The sequence below is a fragment of the Centruroides sculpturatus genome, unplaced genomic scaffold (assembly GCF_000671375.1).
Source record: "Centruroides sculpturatus isolate CEXI.00-Female unplaced genomic scaffold, Cexi_2.0 scaffold312, whole genome shotgun sequence".
Lineage (NCBI taxonomy): Eukaryota > Metazoa > Arthropoda > Arachnida > Scorpiones > Buthidae > Centruroides > Centruroides sculpturatus.
The window spans coordinates 396,559-410,641 of NW_019384497.1; the positions used below are offsets into that span (position 1 = coordinate 396,559).

The 14,083-nt window shown below is 28.0% G+C and overlaps 1 protein-coding gene across 1 annotated transcript in view; it reads left to right on the forward strand.

The window, feature by feature from the left end:
• Positions 1-14,083, forward strand: part of LOC111621965 (dystrophin-like) — a 202,574-nt gene that overhangs the window by 143,168 nt on the left and 45,323 nt on the right. The window contains exons 20-23 of the mRNA XM_023364220.1: positions 440-652; positions 2,614-2,688; positions 6,027-6,235; positions 13,455-13,502. Coding sequence (XP_023219988.1) covers positions 440-652; positions 2,614-2,688; positions 6,027-6,235; positions 13,455-13,502 — 545 coding nt within the window. The remainder of the gene's footprint in view (positions 1-439; positions 653-2,613; positions 2,689-6,026; positions 6,236-13,454; positions 13,503-14,083) is intronic.

Consider the following 14,083-nt stretch of genomic DNA (forward strand, 5'->3'; position numbering starts at 1 on the left):
TCGAATGACAAAAAAAATAATAATATATATCTGAATATGAACATAGTTTAATATACTTTGACAAAGCATTTGGTTTTCAAAAGTAATCAACTTTATAAATTTAGCCTGAGCAGTTTGAAGGAGTACACTTAATTAATGAAATATTGGATTCATAAATTGATTGGAATAAGCTATGTTCAGAATTATAAATAAAAAGAAACAAGTTCTTTTTGTTAAGTAAATCTATTGTAGTTTTCAATTAATTTTGTTTTATTGTTTAGTTTAATAACTTATATGTTGATCAAAATTTTGAAATTAATTTTTATAAAATGGAATAATGTTCTTATAAATGAAATATTTGCTTATTATCTAGAATATCTACTATTTTAGTTAATACTTTAAAATTATATAATATTCACTTAAAAATATAATAACTTTTGTTTTATTAATGTGCTTCCAGGCTGGAAATAAAAAAGAAATCCAGGCTGCCCATTTTTTAACTTGGTTACAGCAAGAACCTCAGTCACTTGTTTGGTTACCAGTTTTACATCGATTAGCTGCAGCAGAAACTGCAAAGCATCAAGCAAAATGCAACATTTGTAAACAGTATCCAATTATAGGATTTAGGTATCAAAATATATTAAATAAGTCATTAATATCTAGATACTTTCTGATCTCCAATCATTTTTTTTATTTATTAAAAAAATAACAAATGCTGAAATGTCATTAAAGGATTCTTGTTTTATTTGAATGTTTGACATCAATTTTGCATTGTGTATGCAAGCTAGTATCTCTAAAGATATATAATATAATCAAAAATTTTTTGATTTAGGAGAAAATTTATAAAAAAAAAGAATTTTTAGTTATGTTAAAAGCAAATATCTCCAAAACTATTTAACACTTTAAACGGGCCACCCATTTATAAGTATACAGCTACACATATTTTTTTCTCTCTCTCTCTCATGGGATTCAACAATTCAAATTAAAGGATTAATGAGATAAGATCTGGGTTCTAGTTACTAAAATTTTATTCTGTCTTTGAATGTTCACATTCTCAAACTAGTTATAACAACACAACCAATATAAAATGGAATATTTTCTTGTTGGAACCTATGTATGACATCTATATAGTTTCTGGCATTCATTATATTGGCATCAACAAGCTAAGTATAAGGAACAAATGTTGTTAAGAAGTTGTGATTAATGATTCAACCTTCACTAAACTTGTTGCAAGTGTCAAATGAGCCTCATGGACATATTCAGCCAACTGCTGTGACAAAAGACATTATTAGCCATGTTGAGCAAATTATTCTGGAAAGTAGAAGAATGAAGGTACATGAAATTACTTTTAACATCAGTGTTGGTAGTGCTGAAATAATTATTCAGGAACACTTTCAGATACTTTTCTGAAGAGTAAGATTCTGAAGTGGGTGAAGAGTGAAAAAAAAGTGACTTCAACTCAAATCACTGAATTTTGTCCAGATGGCTATGCATGTTGACTGTGGGAAAGTTGCAGTGCTTTGAACAGATAATGCTTTGTGATGCTAGTAAAGCTAGGACATCTAGACACAAAAATCATATAAAAATTTAGAATTTTTGTGACATTCAACATAAAAAAAAAACTATATACAATAAGTAACTCTACTTTTTGATATTAACAATATCATCTAATTGATAAAAATAATTTATACTTTATGCCGGAAATGCTACAGAAGTGAAACCACACTAAAATGGCATTAAAATCACATATTTTAATAAAAATTTCAAGTATTTTTAATGACAGTCATCATCATCAAGCAATAAATATTATGATAATGATGATTAAGTCATTGAAAGTACTTGCAATTTTTATTAAACTATATGCTTTTAATGCCGTTTTAGTGTAGTTTCTCTTCTGTAACATTATCATCAATAAATAGAGTTACTTATTGTGTATAAAAAGTTTATAAAGTTATAAAGTTTAAAAATTATGTGTCTAGATGTCCTAGTGATAAGACATGGGTTGCTTATTTCATCCTGAAAGCAAGAGATACAAAGACACACAGGAAATTCAATACATTGCTATCCGCAGGAAAAATAATAGTGAACATCTTATGGAATGCTGTATTATTATAGATTTTTTGACACAGAACAGCAATCAAAGCACAATAATTAATCTGGGCTTATGAAAGACAAGCTTTGAGTGTGGTTTGCAAGAATATATTAAGAAAATTATCAAAGACCATTTTCTTACTATACAACATTGCATATTTGAATACAAGTGCTGACAATAGCAGCATTGGCAACTGTGGGCTTGAGTCATTTCCCCCTTCAGTTCAAATTTAGCTCTAAGCAATTATCTGTTTGGACCATTAAATGATTTATAACAATAAGCAGAGTCTACTGTATTTATTTTAAATATAAGTGAGCAAGATGATGTGAGCAATTCCTCATTTCTTGCAAATCCTTTGTATCTATTCTGCAAAACTGTTATAGTTTTGCCTATAAATAAAATTAGTTTATAGAATTTCTTGAATCAAAATTAAAATTGACTTGTCATAATAAAACAATAGAATTATATACAGTAATTATGATGCAAGAATTATCTTTATCATTTCTAGAAATTTCATATATCAAAAATATTTAACATTTCAGCTTTTCACTGGGTTACGTACACCTCCAAGAGGGCTCTTATTATTTGGTCCACCTGGTAATGGAAAAACTATGTTGGTAAGTAATACTTTATATAAAACTTGTAAAAATCATTTTCTCATTTTAAATTTTTATTTTCTAATGTAAGCTGTTGAAATAATGTAACAAATTAGATTTAAATTTTCAGATTATTAAACACATGATTATTTATGTTTATAAAACAAGTAAATTACAATATAAATGCAATTAGAATATTTGTTATGTAGTTTATTCTGAAATAAATCTAATAAATTGAATGAAGTAAAATTTTGCATGGACATAATTCATAACATTAGAAAATTGTAATAAAAATATTTTAATTTTCTCCTTGAAGATACAAAAGATAATAAATGCAATTACAAGTAATTGAAACAAGTTATAAGATATATGTATCATTTAAATATAATTTTGGAAAATGAGAAAAATTATAAATGTACTTTGANTTTAATATTTTTTAAATAATCACTGTCAGCTTCAATATGCTTTCTCTAACAATTACCCAAATTCAGAAACAAATTTTTAGAAAATCTTCTTTCAAGGAATGTAATATTTTCTTCAGTACATCTTGTATAAGTTCTATTGACTTGAATAAATTTTATTTTAAAATTGGAACTGCTATTCTTTTACATTCATCCTATTCCTCTGATTTCTCCCTCAACTTTGGGGGAGATTTGAGTTAATAGAATTTGTTGGAAAAATCATTGCAGAAAACATATTGAAGCTCACAATGATTATTTTTAAAATGTCAAATAAATTTATTTTTATATCTTAATATAAAGAAATTTATTTGACTTAAATGTTTTGGTTTATTTAACTCATTCTTAGAAATTTGTGAGCACATCCTTATAATTCATATCTTGTATTTAAAACTCTCAAATAAAAAATTTATTAAAGGTAATGTTAATTTTTAACTCTGAAAAAAATTATTACTTGGCAATCAAGAAATGCAGTATATTTATATAGTGGCAGCTTGTGGGACCAGATAAAAAGTTATTTAAATTAAAATTCTGATTTTGTATTAATCTAAATAATAAAACAAGAAACACATCTATTTTTGTACAGTTTCTTTATATATGTGTAAATTTTTAAGAGGCATTTAAAATTGAAACAAACACACAAAATAAATAAAAATCAGCATTGAAATGAATGAAAACAGTACATAAACAAATGATTTAAAATATATTTATAAATCATGAAATAAGAAATAAACTGTAAAAAATTGTTAATTAAAAGAGATTATGTGGGAGTATGGGTATCGTTACAAAGTTAAACAGTTAAGAGTAAGCTTCCCTAAGTTGGCCCCAATGCTCTATAAACTCACAAATATTCCACTAGTGCAAATAGTTACAACAGTTAACTTGTGTTAATACAAATCACTAGAGAAACAGTAGTTAGTTTGCTTTATCAAAAGTTTGTATAAATGAGTTTCATGCTCAAGGTTGTATAATTTAAGTAGTTAATGCTTAACAGATGATCAAAATCTTTAAAATATAATACGGTATTTTGAATTAATTTACTAAATAAAATTTAACAAAAACAAATTATAAATGATTTTTCAGATCAAACAAAATGTGGAGACTATATTTGCTGTTTAAGTGTGTAATATAATCAGAATTATCAAATAAAGCTAAAAGAAATTTGTTATGTTTTCTGTTGAAGATTATTTTAAAAAGTGAAAGTTTTTGGTGTCAAAAGAGTAAAAAAAAAAAGTCAAATTTGGCACAAAGTAGTCTAATCTGACATAACCGTATGCACTCCCCAATATGCAAACTAGCACATGTTTGCATGGAGCTCATCCATTTAAAGGGGTGAGTGCCCTTAAACTTTAACGTATTCAATGTTGAAATTTTTATTCGTTGCCTGTGACGTTGTGTTGAATTTTCGTCGATGTTAAGCCTAATTTTTTTTTTTAAATAATAATCATGTTTACTGTATCTTAAAAAATTATTTTTTTATGTTTCACAAGCAAAATAAATATATTAAATAATATAGAAACAAAAAAATTATATTTTAAAAGTTCGTTTTAATATAAAAAACGTTCCAATGTAAACACAAAAATATTGGGGATCACCCACGCAGGTCAATGAGGACAACATGAATATTTTCGGGAACATCGTAGGACAGGTGAATGCCTATTTTCTGAATATGGTAGAATGGTCCACTAAACCCAAATGTTTGAATTCTTTACAATCAGAGGTTGAACCCATTTTTGTTTACTGAGGAAAATATCTATTCTACTCAAAATAGAGCATTTATTACAATACATTTCACAATATCTTTCTTATTTCTAGTACTTTCTTTAATGTAACTAACATGTTCAGCCATTTTAAATGGCCTTCTTCAAGTTAAACAAAATAGAATATCAGATATAAAATGAATCAGAACATAAATTTAAAACATCAAGAATTAAAATTTAAAATGGCCAAAAATGTTAGTTACATTAAAGAAAGTGCTAGAAAAAAGAAAGAAAGGTGTTGTGAAACTTATTATACAAAGTTCTAGTTTACTGTGCATAGAATTGTAAACATTTATTACAGTACTGATTTTTATTGTTTACATCAAAAACTAAAAAGCAACCATAACTGGAAGTAGGCTTATGTCTTAGAGTTGTGGAGTTAAAGTTTGGCTTAATGAAGTGTGGTAAATTTTTGTTCACTTTGTCACAACATTAATTTTTATGCAATAATGGTGGTTTTACCAGAGCAATGGCAAAATTTGCTTTAACGTGATAATTCACTTTATTCATGTTCGCTTTAAGGCAAGTTGACTGTATTTATCATTAACAGTAGTCAATATCATGTGTTCTTGTATCTAATATCTCTGTGTGTTATTTATATGAAAGTTGACCCAAAGTATGATAGAATACAATAATAAATATATTTTTTGTGGAAAATGATTTTTATAACAATGACAAATTATTAAAAAAATAAATAATTTAAATTACTCACTAACAGGAAGCATCTTGATTAATGTGGTTTGATAAAATTACTGGTAGAGTATGGCTTTTCTGGTCCCTAATGACTAGCTACCCTGTATGCTTGAATATCATCTGGATGGTAAAAGAAAAATAAAAGTGAAATGCAAATATTGTAATTGCTTTTAATTTTTTAAGTTAATCAACTAATGTATAAACAATTTTTTCTCTTACTAATTGGACATTGTTAATATTTTATAAATAATTTTTTAAGTAGTTATTAAATTTAGAAAGAAAGTTACATTTTTATTTTGAAATTTGTTATTAATATGTTATTCTGTAATTAAAAATTAATTATTTACTTTGAAAATAAATTCTACATAAATATCAAAAAATTTTATTTTAATTTATATTTAATTAAATTAAAATTTATTTTAAAATACTAATTGAACTTTTGTTCTAGACTACCTCTGGAGAAGATGTAAGAGATTTTACTCGTATTGTACGCAATAAATTTAAATCAAAGAGGTATTTTAAGAAGCATCCTAGGTTAGGATATCTTCCTGTTCAAACTGTATTAGAAGGTGATGATTTGGAAAGCCCTGCTCCATCACCTCAACATACCTTATCTTCACAAGAAATGCATTCCAGATTAGAACTTTATGCTAACAGGTAAAGTGCATATTTATCACAGTAAGTGAATATTTAATATGATTTAATGTATAATTTATGTGTTGTAGAACTATATTTATTTATCTAGAATCAGAATCAGCACATATCATTGGTATCAATAAATATATATAATAAACAAACTATCAGATGAAGAATACAAACATAAATTAAACTCTTTTAGAAATAAATCTCTACCTAATTTAATATAACAGTTGAAACATATTTTATAATTTTACAAAGTTAGCAAACTAGATGAGTTAATAAAATAAGCAAATGCTAATAGGTATAATGTTAGGTTACCAATCTTCAGTTTAGTAGAATAGATTACTACTAAATGAGAGATTCAAATCAAATGATTTTAATCTCTTATTTAGTAATCTATTCTAATTTTGATAAAAAGAATAACGGGGCTTTAGTCCATATTTGTAATGGTTGAGTTGTATATATTGTAAAGTCTAAGTTATTTTTTGTTTTATGCCTTTTACAACGATTATTGACATGACTGTATGCCGGAAATAGCTGTTACCTAACGGGTACTTTACGCGGATTCACGTTAATGTGCCAGGCCTGGACTTAGTCAAAACCAATCCAATATTTAATAATTCTAATAATGACTAACTTTAAGCATGCACCGAAAGAAATACTGACAATGTACAAAAATTAGTAACAATCAAACAACAAATTTATTCAAAGAAAATCAATAAGAATCAACCCGACAAAACTCAAATCAATCTATTTGCTAACTTAAATCTATTCCTCTTTGGAATTTGATTAAAAAATTCAAAGACTTAACTTATGTACAACAATTCTTATGAACTAAGGTCAGTAATCGTCACCTCAATATACTAGGAATCTTTTTCCTCAACTCTCAAGACTTCCTAATCTTCGATCCACAAATTGCATAACTTCAAATTGCCTTAGAACCACTTTATCACTATCAGACACCTCTTGTTGTTTGCTGCTATGAAGCTCACCTCGGTCATCTTCACTTGAGGTTTGGACTTTATACTATGAGATGACGTCACAATTCTGATTGAGATCACTCCCCTCATTTACATACTTATCGCTAACAGTAAACTTTTCCTATCTGCCTGGCAGCCTATTTCCTGACAATACTCATTAACCTTTTACATTATTCTTTTTGACAATTTTTTGAGATGTTTTATTCTTTAAAGGTTTAGCAAATTCCTCTTGCTAAACCTTTAAACCTAAGGAACATAGGGTCTCCCCCTCTTTCTCAGTGCGGACTTACTTTTTTTCCGCTCGGGAGCGCAAGTGTGTGCGAGTTTTTCTACAGCGCTTTTTTTCGTTGGTGAGTTGGTTCTCTTTCTTCTATTTTTAAGTTTCTAAGGTGAGTGGTGAGGAAACCTTCATCCCAACAAAACATAAGTCTCAAACAAAAATAAAAATAACTAAAAAATAATGCTCGGACTTGGTTCCTTACAATATCATTGTCTAAATTTAATGTTTATTAAATAATTGCTTAATTAAATCAAGAAAAAGATGGATTTTGTTCTTATAAACTGAACAATTCTGTCAGTTGAAGCGGCAGCACAGCAAACTTCACTTCTGATCACTTTCAATCATTTTTACTGTGAAAGAAAGATTGGTAATTGGAAAGGTGGAGTCATGAGTTAAAATGAGATTTTGCACAAAGAAAAGAGAAGATATGAAATGTGAGTGGTTTTGTCTGCACTGCCGTTAGAAGTACAATTCATCAGTTTTTCTTGGAAATGAGTCTTCTATAATTAAATACACTCTTAATGAAATAAATGATCCTGATTTACCAAATGTAAGTAAATTGGAATTCAAAGTTACAAGAATCATCATAACTTATGGCACAGAAACATTGTTACATGAGAACAATCTATCAATATTGTCAAGAAAAGAATATTATCTGAATAAAACATTCATTAATGCTGGTCATATGGCTTCTAAATTTTGGAAAGCAGTACTGGTGAAATCTCATATACCTTGATTATATTCTTTATCTTGATATCTATAAGAGTTTTCTAATCCAGTTGACAACTCATAATCTGTGTCTATGCAGGCAACAATTGAATTTGTGGATGGAGTTCTACTTTTTGCATCAAATATTAGTCATGATTATCATCATCAGGAAATAAACTGTTCTTGCTTCAAAGAATAGTTCAAAATATGTAATACACTCCATGTTGGTTTTGATATTATTATTATGTTGGGTTTAGTAAGTTATACTCAGTTGATACTGGTGGCTGTGAACTATGCCGGACCAGAGTCAAGGCATTGTAACCAAAACAAGACAAAAATTAAATAAGTATGTCAGTGTATGTCTGTATTCATGAATTTCCTAACAATATGACATGTTTTCAATATAGTGGCTTCTGTAGTGTGATGTATTTATTTCTATTCAATTGTAATGTTCCCAGGCTTTTGTTTAGTGTGTGTGGTATGACATCTACAGAGGAGAGAATGACAAGTACAATCGGGTGGATTTAGGTTTTTTGGAGCCTAGAGCTTATTGAAGTCCAATAAAGCCTCATTTTTGTTAGATTAAGAATTGACATTGCCTTATAGTCATTATTATTAGTCTCCTTACAGCATTTAAATTTGAGACAGTGGATTTAAAATTGCAACTTGGTGACCTGACCGATTACGTTACGTTGATTACAATAAAACAAATATTAATAATATAGTAATAATAATGATAATTAATAGTATTGTATAGTTAATAATAAGTGCTAATTGTTAATTAAAAAATTTATAATGATAATTCAATTTTTGTGGGCCCTTGACATTTGGGGGTCCAGGGCTTAAGCACTATTAGTCCCTATGTAGATCTGCCCCTGGGTACAATAAGCACCCTATCCATCCTCCACAGATGCCTTATTTCCTGGGCAAGTTCCATGTACAGTACGTGCTGATTTTTTTCAGTGAATGTGTTTTGTACATTGTGAGTGGAATGGATATGTCTAATAATGTATGTGATTTTATTGTGTATGATAATCCGAAACCATGTTGTAATTCTTCTTTGTTGCTTAAGCAAAACTTTTTAGTTGGCTAAAGAGGGGCATGTTACGCCCAAAATGTGTAATTTAAAATGCATAGCAACTAAATTAAAATAAAGATGAAAGAATGCCAAGTGTTAGAATTTATTGCACTACATAGTGTTTAAGCAACAAATTTATTGTGTTTGTCAATGAGTGTGATGCTTGGTCTGTTGTGGTAAATTGTTTTATCTGTGATTATGGCTCTGTCGTAGTACATTTTGTACGTGTTGTTTTCCAATACTGTCTGTGGAATATACCTGTAGTATGGTTCGTGGATGTCTACCAAGTTGTGCTTGTTTGCAAGCTCTTGGTGTATTATATTTGCTACTTGATTATGTCTGTGTAAATAATCTGTTTGTGCCAGGAGCTTGCAACTGGAAGTGATATGTTGTATAGTTTCTGGCATGATGTGACATTTTCTGCATGTGTCATTTGTGAGTGTTGTATCTTTGAGTATGTATTTTCTGTAGTTTTTAGTATTTATGGCCTGATCCTGAATGGCAATCATGAATCCTTCCATCTCCCCAAAGAGGCATCCCCAATCTAACCAGCTGTTTGATGCAGTTTTGTCAACAAAATCCTGGGCCAGGTCATAAGGATGCTTGCCATATGACCTGCAAATGACCTTAAATTGCATGTATATCATGTTTGTGCATAAATGCACAAAATAACCATCTAGTCAAAAACTATATGTACAGTATATAAATGCTAATTATATAAGTTTAAGTGAAAGAGGCAAACCAGACCAATAGTCATAAAGATAGAGAAGTCTAATAATACCATTGATTTTCAAAAGCTCGATATAGGCTTTCCTAATGTTTGTTTTGAAATTTTTAAATTATATTTAACTGTTAGAAAGTTGTGTATGTGACCTTTGTCTTTGTGATCGTCGCGCCCTCCCCTCTGCTATGTGTGGGGTCTGTTATGTTCGTCAAGGGAATTGTACTCTGGTCCAGTATAGTTTAGTTTGGAATGTGTGCTGTGGTCTAACGGACATCGCTTTCTAGTTCTCTCCACTTTCTTTGTGTTACCTTCGACATTACCCTCCATTATATCCAAACCCTGACATTAACAGTAGATTAATTTCTGTAAAATGTATTAAACATTTATAAATATAATTTGAGCTTGATTTTTTTTTAATTTTATTATCAAATTTTAATTTTATTTCATTATTATTATTTTTATTCATTGTCAGACTAGCTATAGCCTGACAATGAATCCAGCTTTATCATTTAATTAAAACTCTTGAAATGATTTTTCTAAAATAAAAATAAAAAAATTTCCAAAANATATTAAGAAATGATTTTTCTAAAATAAAAATAAAAAAATTTCCAAAATAAACTTTGATTTGAAGGAAAACAAAATTCTAAAAAGAAATAAGGAAACATTGTTTATTAGAAGGAAGAAACTTAATTTGAATGAATATTTCAGTGCTTGTTTACCTGGTGGTCTATTAGCAACAGAATACATGCACCATGTAATATGAGTATGAATGTTGCATGTGAAAGTATACTTTTCTTGCCTTTGTTTACAAGAGCTAAGAAATTTTAAACAGTTTACTTTAGTAATGACACTTGGGAAAAGCATTTCCTTTTGGAGATTAAGTTAAAAAGTTGGGCTTGGTTTCTTGGGGAAGTTCTTTAAACATTATAAACAATTAAAACACAGAAGTTAAATAAATAAAAATTGTACCAAAATGGATAACAAAGTAAACATCAAACTTCTTTCAGGATCCTATTGATTAGTATTCTAAAAAATCAAAGAAGTTGAACAAATGGCAGATGAAAACTTAATAAAATCTACAAATTGGATAAAGTAAATGTTGACGTGTTTCCTTTATTATCCAAGTGATTAGCAAACTATTAAATCAAAGAAGACACTTTAATTAATTTCCATTATAATCAGTTAAAAATGTAATTTTAACACTAAGGACAAAAATGATTGTTATTAAAACAAGGCTTCTTAGCTAGTTAGATCCAAAGTACACATAAACAAATTTCCTTTATAATCCCATCAATTAAAATGCTATAGCATTTGGTTAGTTTTTGTAGTGAGTTTGAAGGGTAAGTTTGGAAAATTGCTATAATAATACAATCTACATTTTTATAACTTGTTGGTTATAACAGTATGGATAGTGAAATAAACTGTAATATATTAATTTTGTAAAAGTAATTACCTAATAAACTTTAAAACAATCATCATGGACCATTCCAACATCATAAAATGGATAATAAACTAATTACTGTTTATTTGGTTATGTGCAAATAATGACAAAAAAGTTAACACTTTTCCTTAAAAACTAGCAAAATTCACACAAACTTGTTACTTAACTTAAATGATATGGTATGACAATTTGTCAATTAAGCTTATGTACAAATTAAATCAAATTTGAATTTAATGTTTTAAGTTCCACACGCAACAACCATGGGAAAAAAAGAGATTTGCATGTGTGGTTATTACTAAACAAGCTTTCAGAATTTTCTAAACTCCAAACTAGTACAAACAATAAATAAATTTCTAAAAACATTTTAAAAAATAAAATAATAAAACAAAATGTACATACAATTTTCCTATTACTGATAACCTAAAAAGTTGTGTTCATGTAAACAAAGTTAAAAGAGAGTTATTTCAATAAGGTCTTTTTTTATTGAAGTGAAAAAACAGTTTGATTGATTACCCTTTTTGATGAATCAAGAAGTGCTGTCTTTATAAATGAGGTTTCAAAAACAATTTCATTTAATTTAAAAGATAATTAAATGTAATTAATAAATTTATTATTTCAACTAGCTGAAAGTACTCGCTTTGCTGGGTTTTATTTGTTTGTACATTTATATGTAATATAGTTTTTCTGTTTATGCTTGCATATCAACAATAAACTGTAGAAACAATTGCCAACAATTAAGTGTATGATTGTCTACTCTGCTTTCTTCTTTCAATCAACTGTGCACTTGTTTCTCTTTCTCTACATAATCTTTCTCTGATTTGATGTGTTTCCCTAAAATTTTCAAGTTGCTCTTTTGTCTGATTATTTCTGTTTCGTTGATAATTTTCTCAAAGCAATGTTAGACGTACTTCTCTTTCTTCTGTGATTTCATTTCTCCACACCATCTTTTGCCTTTGCGATATGATTCGAGACTGCAAAAATTCTCTCTTACAGTTTTGCATTGTTTTTTATATTTTTACTTTTCACACATCACTATTCACTTTTCACTTTCTACTTTTTCTGTTATTCGTACACTTTTACTTATGAAAAATCAACTGAAGCACATGTCACACTTTGCCAAAAGCCATCCCCCACTACTCACACTTAACGGTCCTTGACTATTCCAAAACATTTTTGAATCTTCTGGCCCAGTTCATTCTAGAACATTGAATATTGTATTTTTAATTATTTTTTATTATTTTATTATTGCATTTTTAATTATTTTTAGTTATTTTTAATTATAAAATATTTAAAATTTCTGGAAACGTCCAAAAGATTCTGAAATAATATAGAATATTATGGAACATTCTTGAAGGATCTAAAAATTATTAAAGTAATCCCAAACTTTCCAGAATATTTGTTTAATTTTTTTTATTTGATTATTAAAAAAATGTACTATAATGTATTATTAATTTAAAAAGAAATGAGAGGGGTAGGTTGTATGGGTGAAGAATGTGTGTGAGAATTCTATGATATTCCAGAAAATTTTAGAACTTTCTTCAAAATTTTGGAACTTTCTAGAAAAAACTGGAACATTCTCATTGAAGCATCACACATTTTCAAAGTCAACCACTTTCAACCCCCATATCTCCCACACCCTTATAGCTATCAAGATGCAACTACCATAGTGCATGATGGGAGACTTGGGGCTACTACCACACACAAACACCATTCATGTGCAATGTGTAGTTTTGTCTGCAGAGTGAAATATAGGCACAAACATGTCCATTTTATATATATATATAGATAAGTTAAAAACTCTCATGATAAGAACAAGTACATTTTTTAATGTGTGAGCAATTATGTCATTGCATCAATTTGGATCATGAAGTAAACTAGCACCTTTATTTCTACACAGTTTTTCATCCTCATTATTTATTAAATAATTATTTTAATTAATATATTTTTGGAAAATTGCTACATTAATTAAGATTAATTTACAATTAGTAGTGTAATTTCAATAATATAATAAAATTATTCCTTTTAGGTTAGCAGAAGTAGAGTTAAGGACAAGAAGCAATTCCACTCCTGATTCGTAAGTTTTTTATATTCAGTTTAAATAGAAGTCTAAATATACTACTTATTATTAGATCTTCAAATACAAATCAATATGAAAGAAAAAATTTTCAGGTCTAAAAAGTGCAATAATTTATTCATATATTCAGAACAATTTAAAACTAAATAAAACTTTTTTTTAATATAAAATGAAATAGATGTGTACAACTGCTTGAACAATATATCATAAAAATCCAAAAAGTCTCTTGAGTTTTAAAAACTCATATCTATAAATCCAATGTTGAATTATCTCTTATTTTGCAATATAATATGTTGAGAAATAGTTTAATATAAATTTAGATAACATGATAAATAAAATGATACACTGAGTAGATAGTCTGTCTCAAGACATTTACAGATGTCATTATTATTTAGAACATTGTTTTATGCCATTACCAAATTTACTGCATATGTTTTGCAGAATAGAATGTTTATATAAGTAGATTTTTTTATTATTTTCTGTTAACGGGATGCCAGCCAATATGTACAGCAACGAGTAAGATTCAAGCTCTGAATGAGGGGTTTCACACCACCCTAGAATTGTTGACCCTTTGCAAGATA